Genomic DNA, 13475 nt, shown 5'->3' on the forward strand with positions numbered 1-13475 from the left:
GGTGCAACAAACAACCGTGCATACCCTGGCTGACGGCTACCCAGAATGCCGGCTTCAACCTGTGTCTGATTTTTATATTTGTTTGCGCTTCCCCACAGCTGGTGTAGATGAGCTGGAGAGTCCGCAGAAGAGTCAGGACGGCCTGCTTGAGACAACCCTTGAGCACCTGAGGATCGGCGACGTCTTCACCTTCAGGGTGACCGTCCTGCAAGCCTCCAGCATCTCTGCAGAATATGCCGACATCTTTTGCCAGTTCAAGTAAAAATTAATTATGTTCATTATTGTCAAGATTTATTATTTATCATAATTCTTTTACAGTTTCACATATAAATGATGCAACTTGAATTGATTTTAGCTTCATCCACCGCCACGATGAGGCCTTCTCCACCGAACCCCTAAAAAACACCGGCCGCGGCCCCCCTCTGGGCTTCTACCACGTGCAGAATGTAAGAAGCACCTGCCAGGATGTACAATGATGAGCTGTGAGGTTTGAATAGGTGAAGTGTTTTAACATGACTGCGTTGTTTTTATAGATTGCTGTTGAGGTCACTAAATCCTTCGTTGACTACATCAAGACTCAGCCAATAGTGTTTGAGGTGTTTGGACACTACCAGAAACAGCCTTTTCTTCCACTCTGTAAAGACGTCATCAGGTACCCGGTTATGAAGTCTACCGTCAGACAGAGAAAATGTATATGTTTGTTGTTTTCATAAAATGACGGGATTGTTATTTCCATTACCAGTCCGCTACGTCCCTGCAGAAGACAGTTTCCACGAGTGATGCCCCTGTCCAAACCAGGTAACTAAACTCTTTGCAGAGTGGCTTGAATCCTCCATTTATTCATGTTGTACTGTCTTTGTACTGGTCTGCCTGCAAGTCAAGTCATCATAGCTTCATGTTGTTGGGTATGAGCAGTTGACTCTGACACCTCGCCGGACCGGGAGAAATCGCTGGACCTGATCCGATACCTGGTCCCAGATGTGTTCAGTGGAGTGCTGGTGGACTCGTTGTCAGACCACGCTCTGTCTGCCGCTGGCTTGGCTGCTTCCTTCTTACTGGAAGGAAACGAGCGAGCTCAGCTGACAGCTCCGCCCATCTCTATCTGTTCAGTTATTAAAGCTCAGAAGCCGGGTTGGTTATTTGATGTCGGATCCAAGTGAATCCTGTGACTGCAAGCTGTTTTATATCAAGTGTTAGTCATGGTGTGACTTTAAACTTTACTCCCAAAGCAGGTAATGAACTGACTATTATTTCCGAGTGCACAACGTGTTACTTTTATGAAGTGGAAAAGGCTGCTATGTCAACAAGCAGCAACTCCGCTCAAACGTAATACTAAACTCTTGACTTCTATTGGGTTGACGTTCTGTAAATGAGTGTGCCAAAACATAACAAATAATTAACAAGTGTAAAGGTCTTTCTTAAAAATGAAACTAGTTGATATAAAAGGGTAGTTGTCTTGCATCAGGATTCAGATAGATTGGCTCTCTGTGTGTTTACTGTGAAACCTGCGTGTTGGATTCTCCTTTCGGTTCTCCCTCTTGTTGAACTGGATCACAGTGCCTTTCTGCTGCAGTAGTTGGCCATAGATAATACTCTTAAGATGGGAATGTAATATGTATTTATTACATCGATAAGACTTTATTGATTTCCAGTGGAGAAATTCACATGTTATAGCCGTATAAAAAAACATGCAAAAGATGTAGAAAACCACAAAAGAACTATTCTAAATAATTAATACAACAAAATAATATAATAAAAATAATAATAATATACATCAATACATCAATAAGTAGGCAATACTGTATTCATTATTTGTTCTTATTTGTTCAAATATAGAACACATGGTATAAAATAATACTTACAATATTTCTAATATACTATACATGATGTTTGCTCGAGCTATGGCCAAACTGCATGTGAATGTTTTCTTTTTCATGCAACTCACTTCTTTTGGGAAACTACCTTAAATTGGAGGAATGCCGTTAACTAACAATGAGACTAGATGTAATCATTTTCACAAAACAATGCTGAACAGTACGATACTGTCAAAGGAGAGGAATGTTTGAAGAGTTTGTGCATACGCTTTTCCCTAAGCCCGAGCTGGTAAGTAAAAATCTGAAATAACACATGGAACTTTAGTGATATTCTCCTTTTTAAGAGAGCACAGCAGGAGTTGCCTATAAATCCGCCGAAGGAAAGGAGCTTGTTCTCCAGGATGAAGCGGCTCCTTTCTTTCATTGCATCACTTATTTCCTTTGTTCTTCCCTCTCTCTTTCCCGCGTAGGTGTAGAGCAGCTCTCCGCTGTTACCCACAAGTCTGTTCTCAACCTGTCTTACACGCTTCTTATCTCCCCAAAAACACAGTACCTGCCACCAAGCTGACAGCTATGACTCGCCCTCAGGCAGGACCCTGCCACTGCAAATATGATCTCATGGTGTTCTTTGAGATATGTGAGCTGGAGGCCAATGGAGAGTAAGTATCCTGGGTAGAGCTTCCCTTGAACTTGTAAGGGATAATAAAAACAATGTCAAAAGTAGAACGTTGCACCAAATGCCTTCAGCACTGTTACTCAGTAGCTTGTTTTCATCTGTCTCCCCAGCTACATCCCTACAGTGGTGGACCACAGAGGAGGAATGCCTTGTCATGGCACATTCCTGCTGCACCAGGTATGTCCATCACATAGTGAGCAGATATGATATTTGGAATATCTGATCTGAACCGAGTATAACCACTCCTCCTTTTTCTGTCTTCTCTTGACGACCACAGGGCCTCCAGAGGAGAATCACCGTCACCATTGTACACGAGTCAGGGGGTGACATGGAGTGGAAGGATATCCGTGAGCTGGTTGTGGGTGAGTTTGGTTATCAGCTCTTCTTGCCCCGAAAAATCAAACGGTGATGTTGCCTCGTGCGTGAACTGTTCTCACTGGGGCACTTGTGTCTTCCTAGGTCGACTCCGCAACACCCCCGAAGCTGATGAAACCATCATTGACCCTAATATTCTCTCTCTCAACATCTTGTCTGCTAGTTACGTCAGACCCATGAGGGATGACCGGTACGTACTGGTGGAGACATTTAATGGAAAGAACTTTGCAAACACTGGGACAGCACTTTTTAGAATAGGTTTTATTAGATTTCAATATACATATGGTCGATGGGAATTCAGTATTAGTGCCCACATATATGTTATTTGTTTATTACAAGGTTGTGGCAGCTTGGCTGAGTTTGGAAACAAATGGATGATTCAACAAGAGTGTTATCTGACGACCTCATTTTGTTATCGTTGTGGCAGCTCCTGCACTGGTGCAGACAGATGCATGGCACATAGTAGTGAAACTGCTGTACTTGTCCTTCAAAATAATGGCAGAAGATTGAACCCCAGGTGTTGAAGTAAACCCCAGCAAGTTCTCTTGTGATCTTTTATTATTGTGTCCGTACGAGAATAGTTTTCCAACTCTCACACATACAAACACCCAAGAGACTAAGAGCAGTCAATTGAATTTATCTGCCACATTTGAGTCTGCGATGGCTGTGCGTCCCTGGCTGGTGCTTATCTGTGCTTTTTGTTTGTTAGATTGCCATCATTGTGCCGACACGTTGCATCTCACCATGTTTTACCACCTCACCTCTAACCCGTCTCATCTCTCAGCAATGATTAGAGCCACTCACCACTAAAGCTGAACCTGCTTGTCGACTCCAAAGAGCCCCACATTTGAACAAAGCACCCTTGATTGACTATAGCTCACTGCTGAATAAACAAGTCTAATGCAGCTGCACACCAACAATGACACATTTAAATGCATGTCTTTCTAACTCTAGCAGCATGTATCCGTGCGCAGTGTAGAATCACTAATAAACATTGACTCTCTGTATTTGGATTCAATGTGAGACCATAAGTCGGTTATACATTCCTTCATCACTTTATTAAATCCCATGATTAACTGAAGATTACAAAGAAAAAACAATCTCTGTTTATCATGCACTGAAAAATGTAATGTCTAATTTAAAAAAAAAAAAAAAAAAAAAAAAAAGTGAGCTCCTTGTGACTAAAAAAAAGATGGTCCTTGGTCCAAAGTACTTAAATATTGGTAAAGTGTGTATGCTGCTCTGCGGCTAACCAGTAGGGGGCAGTAGGTTTCTTTTCAGACTTATAAAGACTACCTGTATCATATGTTATGTATACATATCTATAGATAGCATGTTTATTTAAGAAATGCAGTCATTACTGGCATAACAAATCCCTATTAACTCTTCACTGGCTTTTCATTTAACATCCAAAATCACTTCCCATCAACATGCATATAAAGTAGTAGCATATGTCATATGGTGTATTTACAGTGGTTCATGGGGACATATCAGTTTAAATTTGTATATTAATGTCTTTTATCCCCAAATTATACTAATACCCAAAAATTGCAAAAGTATTTTTGACAATCAACTTAGGTTTTTTTTATGACCCTCTGTTTTTTTCGGCTCATTGCTTAATGCCTCTGCTTTCCCAACAAAAAGCCAAACAACACCAGCAACCGCCATCCCCCAGACCTGGGTTCACTGAGTTTTAATCTAAAGCCACCGCGCAGCACTGTCCAGCGGCCCCGCTCGACCGGCCTTTCTTTGACCGCGGTGCTGGGCCCTTACGGTTGTTCAGCCCTCAGCATTTGTCCTGTTGCTGCCTCGGCAGCCAAGACTTATGGCTTGAGGGCTCAGCACCGGGTCCGGTTGTGGTCAAGTGTGGTCTCTGCTCAGTCGCACCAAGGTATATATGGATGCTAACATTTCTCTCCCTGCAGTCCACTAACAGAATGTTGTTGTTTTTTGCTTTTGCAGACAGTTTCTTGATTCGGACATGCCTAGGTATATTATTTTGTCTCTCTTCTCCTGCTCTTAAGTTACACAGACACCTCATCTCTTTAACGTCCTGTGCGCCCTGTCATTCCCACTTTACCCTTTTTGCCCTCTCTCCTCCTTTTCATCGCTGTCAGCAATTCATCCCTGCCTCTTTGTTGTCTCCCCTTAATGAGAAGCGAGAAGGGAGGTGGCTCTGCATGTCCCTGGTTGTCTTGCTGCACTGGCTGTGTGTGTGTGTGTGTGTGTGTGTGTGTGTGTGTCAAGCTGTTATCAGGCTGTGGTTCACGGTGGAACAGGGTCTGCATGGCTCGCTCTGCTTCACGTGGACTGTCCTTGGCGGTGTCTCTGCCGGAGGTCTCATGGGGCCAGTAACACACTGATTCCACATTGTTTTCAGCTGTTGAATCTCCAGAGATTTAATTTAAAAGTCACATCTGACATGATTGTGCTCCCATTAGTGTTGGTCTTGAAGAAATTCAGCATGGCTGAGAGGTATTAGTACTTGCCAGTAGAGGGTGTAAGTGATCCACTATTACAGCACAGTTTCATTGAGATGCGTCCGGTCTGAGCAAGGAAATTCAGAAACGGCTGCTTATTTGCCGCTTGCCTTACTCTGAATGTTATTTTCGTATTGCAGTGAAGTAATATTGTGAATCCATGGATATGCTTTTCATCTAATCTAATCCCAATAGAGAACGAGTATTTCCTATCACAGCTCCAGATTATTAACAGGAACACCGGCAGTCCACCCTGTAATATGGATCACATCATTTACAGTTCCCGCTCTGGCGCGCTGTTAAAATGCAGCCATTAAAATGTAATCCACTAAACCATTACCTCACCAGTAGCACTTTGCTCAGAATTGCGGTGATGTTGTGAAGATTTCAGAATCTGGTACCTCAGCGGAACTCTGCCAAACGCCAGAAACAAACGGGCCCTCATAAGTTACGCCAGCAGCATGACTTCAATCCTGGCTCCTGTGTTTTTAGGAGGTAGTAAAAACGCAGCGAAGCACATGTTGGTGCAGTGCAAAGAGGAAATTGCTCCCTTGTAGTGTAAGCGAACACTTTCCTACTACTGGGAAAGAAGTGCGCGTGTGCACGCGAGTGAGTTAGCGCATTTGATAATTACTTAAAAAGCAGGCCATCTCTACACTGAATCCCCTTTTTTCCACACAGAACAGCAGTGAGTTCTCCTGACTACAGAGTCAACTCAGTTCATTGCTGTTTGCTTTCTTCAGGGTGACATATTGTTCACTTTGCTACAAGGTCACCTCAGTCCAAAGCCAGCGGGCCCAACATCTGAACCTCATGAAGAGTCCATTCAGCCAGATTTTTACGGCTTACAGAAACATTAGTTTCCTTTTACAATTCATGCTTGGATTATCTTTTTTTTTTTTAAGTCAAGGCTGTACTGGGATTCAGGCCAGAGAAATAACTGCTTTCAGTGTGTGATTGTTTCCCCTCGAGGGAAATAGGGGGGCTGGGGGAATCGTGTACATTAACGTATGGAGTAAATCAGAGGCGTAACAGAAAGCAGTATTGTTTTTTTCCACTCGGGGAGCAGCCATGCGCGGTTATTTGAGCTGTTCTATGACAGGGCAGGATGTGAGATTGCATCCAGTCGATCCTTCCCAGGGATGGCTCAGCTCTCTCGTGGGTGAGCTGTACCATCCGTGGCAGTATTTTACATAATGAGACAACCGTGTGAAACAAAGACCACCACCCTAGCCACGCAAGCCAGGTCTCTCACTTTCTGCTCTTTTGCTGATTTCTTTCTCACAGCATTTCCTTGGGAGTTGACCATAGGTATTTCAGTGCCCTGTCCCTTTCATCTGGCTGTCTCTCATCCCCCTCTCCCCTTTCATTTTTCTATGCTAAGAGTCATCTCAGCTCTCTTTGCTTCTCTGTAGTGTTTGTACAAAGCCGAGCATCATCTCAGCCAGCCTGTTGCATGCAGAAGGATCTCATTGGCACTTTTGTTGTACTCACAGTTAAGGAATACTTCCTGCAATGTTTGCATTCTGTAAAAAGATAATAGTTAATTGATAGTTTAAAAATAAAATACCATAATCATAATATTGTGTTGTTAGTGTAACAAATCAGATTTTAGTCCACTTTCTGTATTTTTAATGTTAACATCTCTGTTGCTAAGTTTACAGGCTTTAGCATGGGTTTAGCTCTGACTGCTAATTTATTGTTCAGGTAGAACTCAGGACTTAATTGTTGACTCCTGATTAATTTTCTTGGCTAACCTTTGTCCCTCTAACTACCTCAGGACTTTCTACCGCTTCGAGGCCGCCTGGGACAGCTCCATGCACAACTCGCTGCTACTAAACCGAGTCACTCCTTACGGGGAGAAGATCTACATGACCCTCTCGGCCTACTTGGAGGTACAGCACAGTGCCTTGCGTTCACGAGTGATGTGTGAATTACTCCAGAGGATCAATGTCAGAAATGCTTTCTCTCACATTCCTTGCAGATGGAGAACTGCACCCAGCCCGCAATCATAACAAAAGATATCTGCATGGTGTTTTACTCTCGAGACACAAAGCTCTCGGCCACGCGCTCTATCCGCAACCTTTTTGGAACTGGAAGCCTGAGAGCGGCAGATGGGTGAGTTCAAAACTTCAGACCCTGGAACACATTGTGCACCTCCTGTGTGTTCTATGTTGATGAAGAGCTCTGTCTTCTTCTTCCCATAGAAACCGTGTAACTGGAGTTTATGAGGTCAGCCTGTGTAACCTGGCAGATGCAGGAAGCCCAGGTGAGAGTCGGGACACAGTCGCCATTTTGCGTTCAGCTCGCCTCTGCGACCTTTTTAACCCTGCACCTAACCCCTCCAGGTATGCAGAGGAGACGAAGGCGAGTGCTGGACACCTCCGTGGCCTACGTCCGTGGGGAGGAGAACCTGGCCGGGTGGAGGCCCCGTAGTGACAGCCTCATTCTGGACCATCAGTGGGAGCTGGAGAAACTCAGCCTCCTCCAAGATGTGAGGGCATTAGTTACTTTCCTTTTATAGCACGAGCTACTTGTAGTAACCAGGTAGTCCAGCTGTGGTTATGCTGCCGTTACCAGCTTCTTTATGGTTTTAGGTAAAGAAAGATTTTGTGACTTGATATATATATATATGATGTGAATATAATTCATCCTTTAAAAGAACAACATGTTAAGGTTATTTAAGGAAAAGTCCAAAGTATGTAAGATAACTTCTATAATCTTATTTAAATACTGTTTTTTTACATTTATTGTGCTACAGTTCTTCATATTGCAATGCTTCTTAATTAGACTGAATATCTCACATAAGATGTTTTTAAAGCACAGCTAAGAATATAATACACTTAAGTGCAGATGAAAAATATCAAGACAAGAACTTCAGTTTTGTAACTGCAGAAAACTAATAGACATTAATTAATTATCTTAAAACAAATATGGAATGGAGCCACGGTTTCAAAAATGCATAAAACCAGATATCATTGGTGTAGCGATGATAAGAGACACAGAACAAACTGATGGATAAGGTAGCGCGTGAAGGGAAAACAAGGTAGGACCCAGGATACATCCTTTAGGGACCCCTTAGTGTCATCAATGCATACAAATATGTTACGATTAGAAGAGTTCTACAGTACCAGATTTCCCAACCCACTTCCTCAAACTATATAATATAATATAATCATTTAAGGTTTTTAAAGCAGCTTTGCATCTGATGGAAACCAGACTGCAATTTGTCAAATAAACAGTTTTCCAAAAGTTGCTTGCAGACAACTTTCTTTAAGTTTCACTATGGACATTGTCAACGATGTTGATGTGATTTGTCTCTCAGGTGGAGAAGACCAAACATTACCTGCTCCTGAGGGAGAAGCTGGAGTCGACCATGCTTATGGGCCAGGAGGCGCTGCAGTCCTGCATCACCGAGGAGCTCAGCGAGTCTCACCAGCCCCCCGAGGTCGAGCAGGAGGTCAGCTCCAGCTCTGAAATCACCACTGAGCGACAGAGGGAGCTCGCTGCAAAGGTCAGCCATCATCACTTCGTGGACACTGAGTTTTCGGTTGATTGAAGCGTACACAATAAAATTGCCAGTGTCAATTTAACACTTAAAGAGTACATTTTACCCTCAGCTAGTGAACATATGGTCCCTGTGTTAACATTTCAGATTTAACGCAACTCTGTTAGAGTTATTATTTTACTCTACACTACACTGAGAAGTGTTAACCTTGATTAACACTAGTCCGAGTGTCAAATATAAATAATTTCTATACTTCTCAGTGTAGGAAAATAACTCTTAGTTGCATTAACTCTGAAATGTTATCACTATGTTGAGTGTTACTTTACATTTCATTTAGCTGACAATTCTATCCAAAGCGACTTACAATCATGTTACATTCATACACCGTAGAAACAGCTACTCGACAGGTAAACTACTCAGGGTTAAGTGTCTTGCTCAAGGACACATCAACCAGGGCGGGGATTGAACCCCTCTGATTGAAAGACAGACCTGCTAACGACTGACCCACAGTGGCTCTTTAACACTCTGTAGATAGGAACCATATGTTTACTGGCTTAGAGTTAATGTACTCTTTAATTTGACTGTGTAGCTTTAGCCATCTGCAATTTGATATTTTAAGACACAAAAACAGCTCCAGTTTAAGTTGAAGTCAGTATAGAGTTATTCTAAAATGTTGCTTCTGCTGAAATATCAACATTTGATATAAAACAGGGATTTGGAGAAATTCTTTCTAGAATTAAAACACGTGATGAAACTCAATTTGAAAGGAGAAGGAGGAGGCGGAGCTTTCCAGAATAACCGTGAACGTTGTCACCAACACTGGGTTTTTACTCTTGTTCTAGTTGTAATGACTCTGACAGTCAATTCACTTTAACACTTTATATTTTACCCAAACATGTTTAACTCTGAATATTTACACCAACACTGGGGGCTATTTACTCTAGCTAGTGTTGTAATAACTCTGAAAGAGTCAATATATGTTGACACTGAATTTTTAGCACTGGGGAGTTTACTGTGTGGTCTTAATTGTTTGGTTGTCGGATCAGAGTTTGTCCTGTTTGTCTTTAATCTGTCAAGTCTTTGCTGAATATACCTCGATGTATATGCATTTATGTCAAATCGACAGAGAGCCCTTTTATGATATTACAGATGTGATTTGCCTCTGCTTGTATGTGCCTGTAGAATACATTTGAAGCTCCTATGTTTTTTACAGTGTTTGCGCCTGCTGACTCACTCCTTCAACCGAGAATACAGCCACGTGTGCATCAGCGCCAGTGAGAGCAAGGTAGTTCTCAACCTCCCATTTCAAACCCACACATGAAAAGAAAGAAAATCTGATTTAATGTCCGTCGATTGGTTCCTCACAGTTGAGCGAGCGTGCATTTATGTGTGTTGTAGATTTCGGAGATGTCCGTCACAATGCTAAGAGACTCCGTTTCGATCTCCGCTCTCAACACAATCACTCCCTCGTCAACATGCCCTTCGCTGGTTGAGGGTTGCTATGGGGACGCTGAACTCAGGTCAGTGCCACGATGCATTTGGATGATTATGTTTGCTTAACAATTGTCGTCCTTGGTAGCCATTGAAGCTCTTTCTTTCTTCTTCTTTTGAATAAAATGTTCTGTCGTGTGATAACACGGTGTCGATGTGACTCATCGCTTTGGTTGCATACGGTGAAGCTAGCTGCTGTGTGACGAGGGCTCATAGAGATCTTGTTTCTGTAACTTAGACCCCCGATGCCTCGCTCTCGTGCTGTCAGCCCCAGTCCTGACGCGCAGCAGGACCCAGAGGCCAAGAAGTCCATCAACGGGGCCTCTGAAACCAAACCACGCATCCGCAGATTTTTCCCTGACATCCAGGAGATTAGAGTGAGGTGAGCCTGCCCCAGTGACTCTCATCATTTAGTGCTGTGGAAACATATTTCTTGGTTTCACATGCGGTGACGTTTGAACTCTTATTTTGGCAGCCCCATTGTGTCAAAGAAGGGTTACTTGCATTTCTTGGAGCCACACACCAACGGGTGGGTGAAGCGCTACGTCGTCGTGCGGCGGCCGTACGTCTACATCTACAACGCGGAGAGAGACTCGGTGGAGCGGGCCATCCTCAACCTCTCCTCTGCCCAGGTGGAGTACAGTGAGGACCAGCAGGCAATGCTGAAGGTTGGTGATTTACCAAAAACTCCCTCTTTCTGATCTGCTAAACTCATGGATGGTATATTAAGCTTTTTTTCTTGGCTCTTTCAACAGACGCCGTACACATTTGCCATCTGTACCGAACATCGCGGGATATTGCTACAAGCCACTAATGACAAGGAGATGCACGACTGGCTGTATGCGTTTAATCCCCTCCTTGCTGGAACTATCAGGTTAAAATAACAAATATTTTCAATAGGTATAAGTAAACACAAACTTATAAGTAGAAAAACGTATCTTTGATACAAATACATTTTCTTATCTGCCTCTCAGGTCGAAGCTGTCGAGAAGACGAGCCGGACAGATGAGGATGTGAAACGACTCAAATCTCATGAGAGAAGGCTGAACTTGAGATGTACATAGATCCTTATTCCTCCCCTTGTGATGAGCCCCCTCTCCCCTCCCCCACCACAACCATCTCTCCCCTGTGCGTTCTCGGTTTATCACTAGTGTCCTCAGCACCTGAAGCGCCCATTTCATGTCAGGCCTTTGCTGCGTCGTGAGACTCGTAGGCAGAAGAACCTCTTCAAAAAGCTGGCGCTGTACTGTACCGGAGTTTATTCATAGCTGGACGGTCGGAGACAAACGACGGACATAGCAACAGTTTCTTATCTCAGATCACATACGTATGGTAATGTACTGTAGTTGTTGTCAGTGACACATCGAGCCTTATACATTTACTCCTTAAAAACAATGCAGTGACATCTATTTTTACGTAAAGCTGCCACGTCAGCAAGGATCTCATTGCTCCATTTGCATCAGCAAAAGAAATCATGCCGATGCCTCTCAACTCTGCAGCTATATACACAGTGTCTAAACTGGTTTGCAGACAGCGTACAGCTAGAAAGTACATGCTAAAAAAGAAGAAGAAAAAAAGACAGTTGAGTGTAACTCTGTAGAATAATGATCTTTTCTTTCTGGTACTTGAATCTTTAAAACTTCTTAGAAACGTTAGCACACAGCCTGGCAAGGGAATGGCATAACATCATCGTTCTTGTGGCATTTTGATTGGTCCATGTCGTTCCAGCTACTCGTAGGAGCACCAAGGGCATCTCCGTTCACACAATAAGTAACACACGTCATCACCATTAATCCGCCCAAGTTGATCTCATTCTCTGAATTGTATTTGTTTTAAAATGTGATATATTTAGATATTTAACAGCTTTATTATTTATTTCTGCATGTATTTATTTACAAAGACATTTATATTTCTAAAGTAGTAGTACCGTGCAATTTCGGCACACCGCACTTTTTAATATGAGTTCCTTAAATGTTATAAGTAAAACAACTATGTATCCATTCAGTTAATGCTATTTAAACAGTTTATGATTGGCCTCTTTCTTTGTGCTGAAGATTACTTGAATGACACTAACCCCCTTCGGATAGCCCCACCTGACCTTTGACCAAACGGTCAATACACATCTGAAAAGGTCACCAAGTTGTGAGGAGGAAAATATTACGATGGTCTGACCATCTCAGCTGCACAAAGCTGCCGTGTGAAATGATCTAAAGTATAAACTGTTCCTCACAGAACTGGAACTGGGTTTCTGAATGATGTGTATTGATTAAATGTAGTGCCTCTCTTTTTTCAATCATACTGTACAGTAAGCCTCCGCACCCCTTACTCAAACTACATACTTCATGCTGCTATATTACTGTTCTGGAAGTGTCTGCAGATCATATCACACCACTTTCCTGCTCTTCATCCTCATCATCACTTACATATTCAAACAAACAAAGGTATACTTTATGTCCATGAGATGTATCTAATATGGCAATCAGCAGTAGATAGAGTATAACTGTCCATACAGTAAAAACTAATTTAACATATTTCAGGATTGTGTTCAACAATCATGTTTTGAATAGGAGAAAACAAATAATGCACTCCTGTTGAAATTTTTTTTTAATCCCTTCATCTCATTGTTTCTGAAAAGTAAGACAATGCATTTTCAATTATGAATCCGACTTCAAAATAAAGTGACGGCTTGTGAGTTGTGTAAAGTTTGATTGACGCGCCTGCCTCAGGTCAGCCAGTCTCGAGCGCATGCGCACCGGCAGTAGTCGCGCGTCACTTTACGCACTCAGACGACATCTCGCAGCGTCAGTCTGTTTTTAAAAGCGCTCCCGTTATAACAGCATATCGTATGCCATATATCAATACCATAATTCCTGAGGCTGTCTTATCTTAAAAACGGTTTACACGTGTCGTGGCTCATCAAACAGTCAAAAGTGCGTTACACAACACACTAAAGATATTAACAACGCGCATCACCATTGAGGGAATGCCCCGCGGTACGTTACACGGTCTCGATCACTCATGTCTGACTCGTCTCTTACAATGTGAGCCAGTCTGATCTCTGCGCTCAGATTTGTGTGTTTTCATTGGGCGTTTGTTTTATGTGCGTCACATTTAAACCAACCAAAGTTGTC

General features: G+C 42.7%; 1 protein-coding gene across 6 annotated transcripts in view; it reads left to right on the forward strand.

Annotated features, from left to right (window-relative positions):
- kif1aa (kinesin family member 1Aa) overlaps nt 1-13036 on the forward strand; it is a 42903-nt gene extending 29867 nt beyond the window's left edge. For 4 of the 6 annotated variants that reach the window (XM_056414595.1, XM_056414597.1, XM_056414599.1 and 1 more), the window contains 20 exons: nt 99-258; nt 356-446; nt 534-652; nt 743-798; nt 2365-2473; nt 2601-2667; nt 2768-2852; nt 2950-3055; nt 4828-4854; nt 7126-7240; nt 7330-7463; nt 7553-7614; nt 7694-7839; nt 8671-8859; nt 10067-10138; nt 10252-10373; nt 10583-10726; nt 10820-11012; nt 11100-11218; nt 11319-13036. In XM_056414595.1, the coding sequence (XP_056270570.1) occupies nt 99-258; nt 356-446; nt 534-652; nt 743-798; nt 2365-2473; nt 2601-2667; nt 2768-2852; nt 2950-3055; nt 4828-4854; nt 7126-7240; nt 7330-7463; nt 7553-7614; nt 7694-7839; nt 8671-8859; nt 10067-10138; nt 10252-10373; nt 10583-10726; nt 10820-11012; nt 11100-11218; nt 11319-11361 (2159 nt within the window). In that variant the 3' untranslated portion in view covers nt 11362-13036. The remainder of the gene's footprint in view (nt 1-98; nt 259-355; nt 447-533; nt 653-742; nt 799-2364; nt 2474-2600; nt 2668-2767; nt 2853-2949; nt 3056-4827; nt 4855-7125; nt 7241-7329; nt 7464-7552; nt 7615-7693; nt 7840-8670; nt 8860-10066; nt 10139-10251; nt 10374-10582; nt 10727-10819; nt 11013-11099; nt 11219-11318) is intronic. The other 2 variants (XM_056414598.1, XM_056414601.1) reach the window with 1 other exon arrangement.
- The last annotated feature ends 439 nt before the right edge of the window (nt 13037-13475 follow it).

Source organism: Pseudoliparis swirei, chromosome 5 (assembly GCF_029220125.1).
Source record: "Pseudoliparis swirei isolate HS2019 ecotype Mariana Trench chromosome 5, NWPU_hadal_v1, whole genome shotgun sequence".
Taxonomy (NCBI): Eukaryota; Metazoa; Chordata; class Actinopteri; order Perciformes; family Liparidae; genus Pseudoliparis; species Pseudoliparis swirei.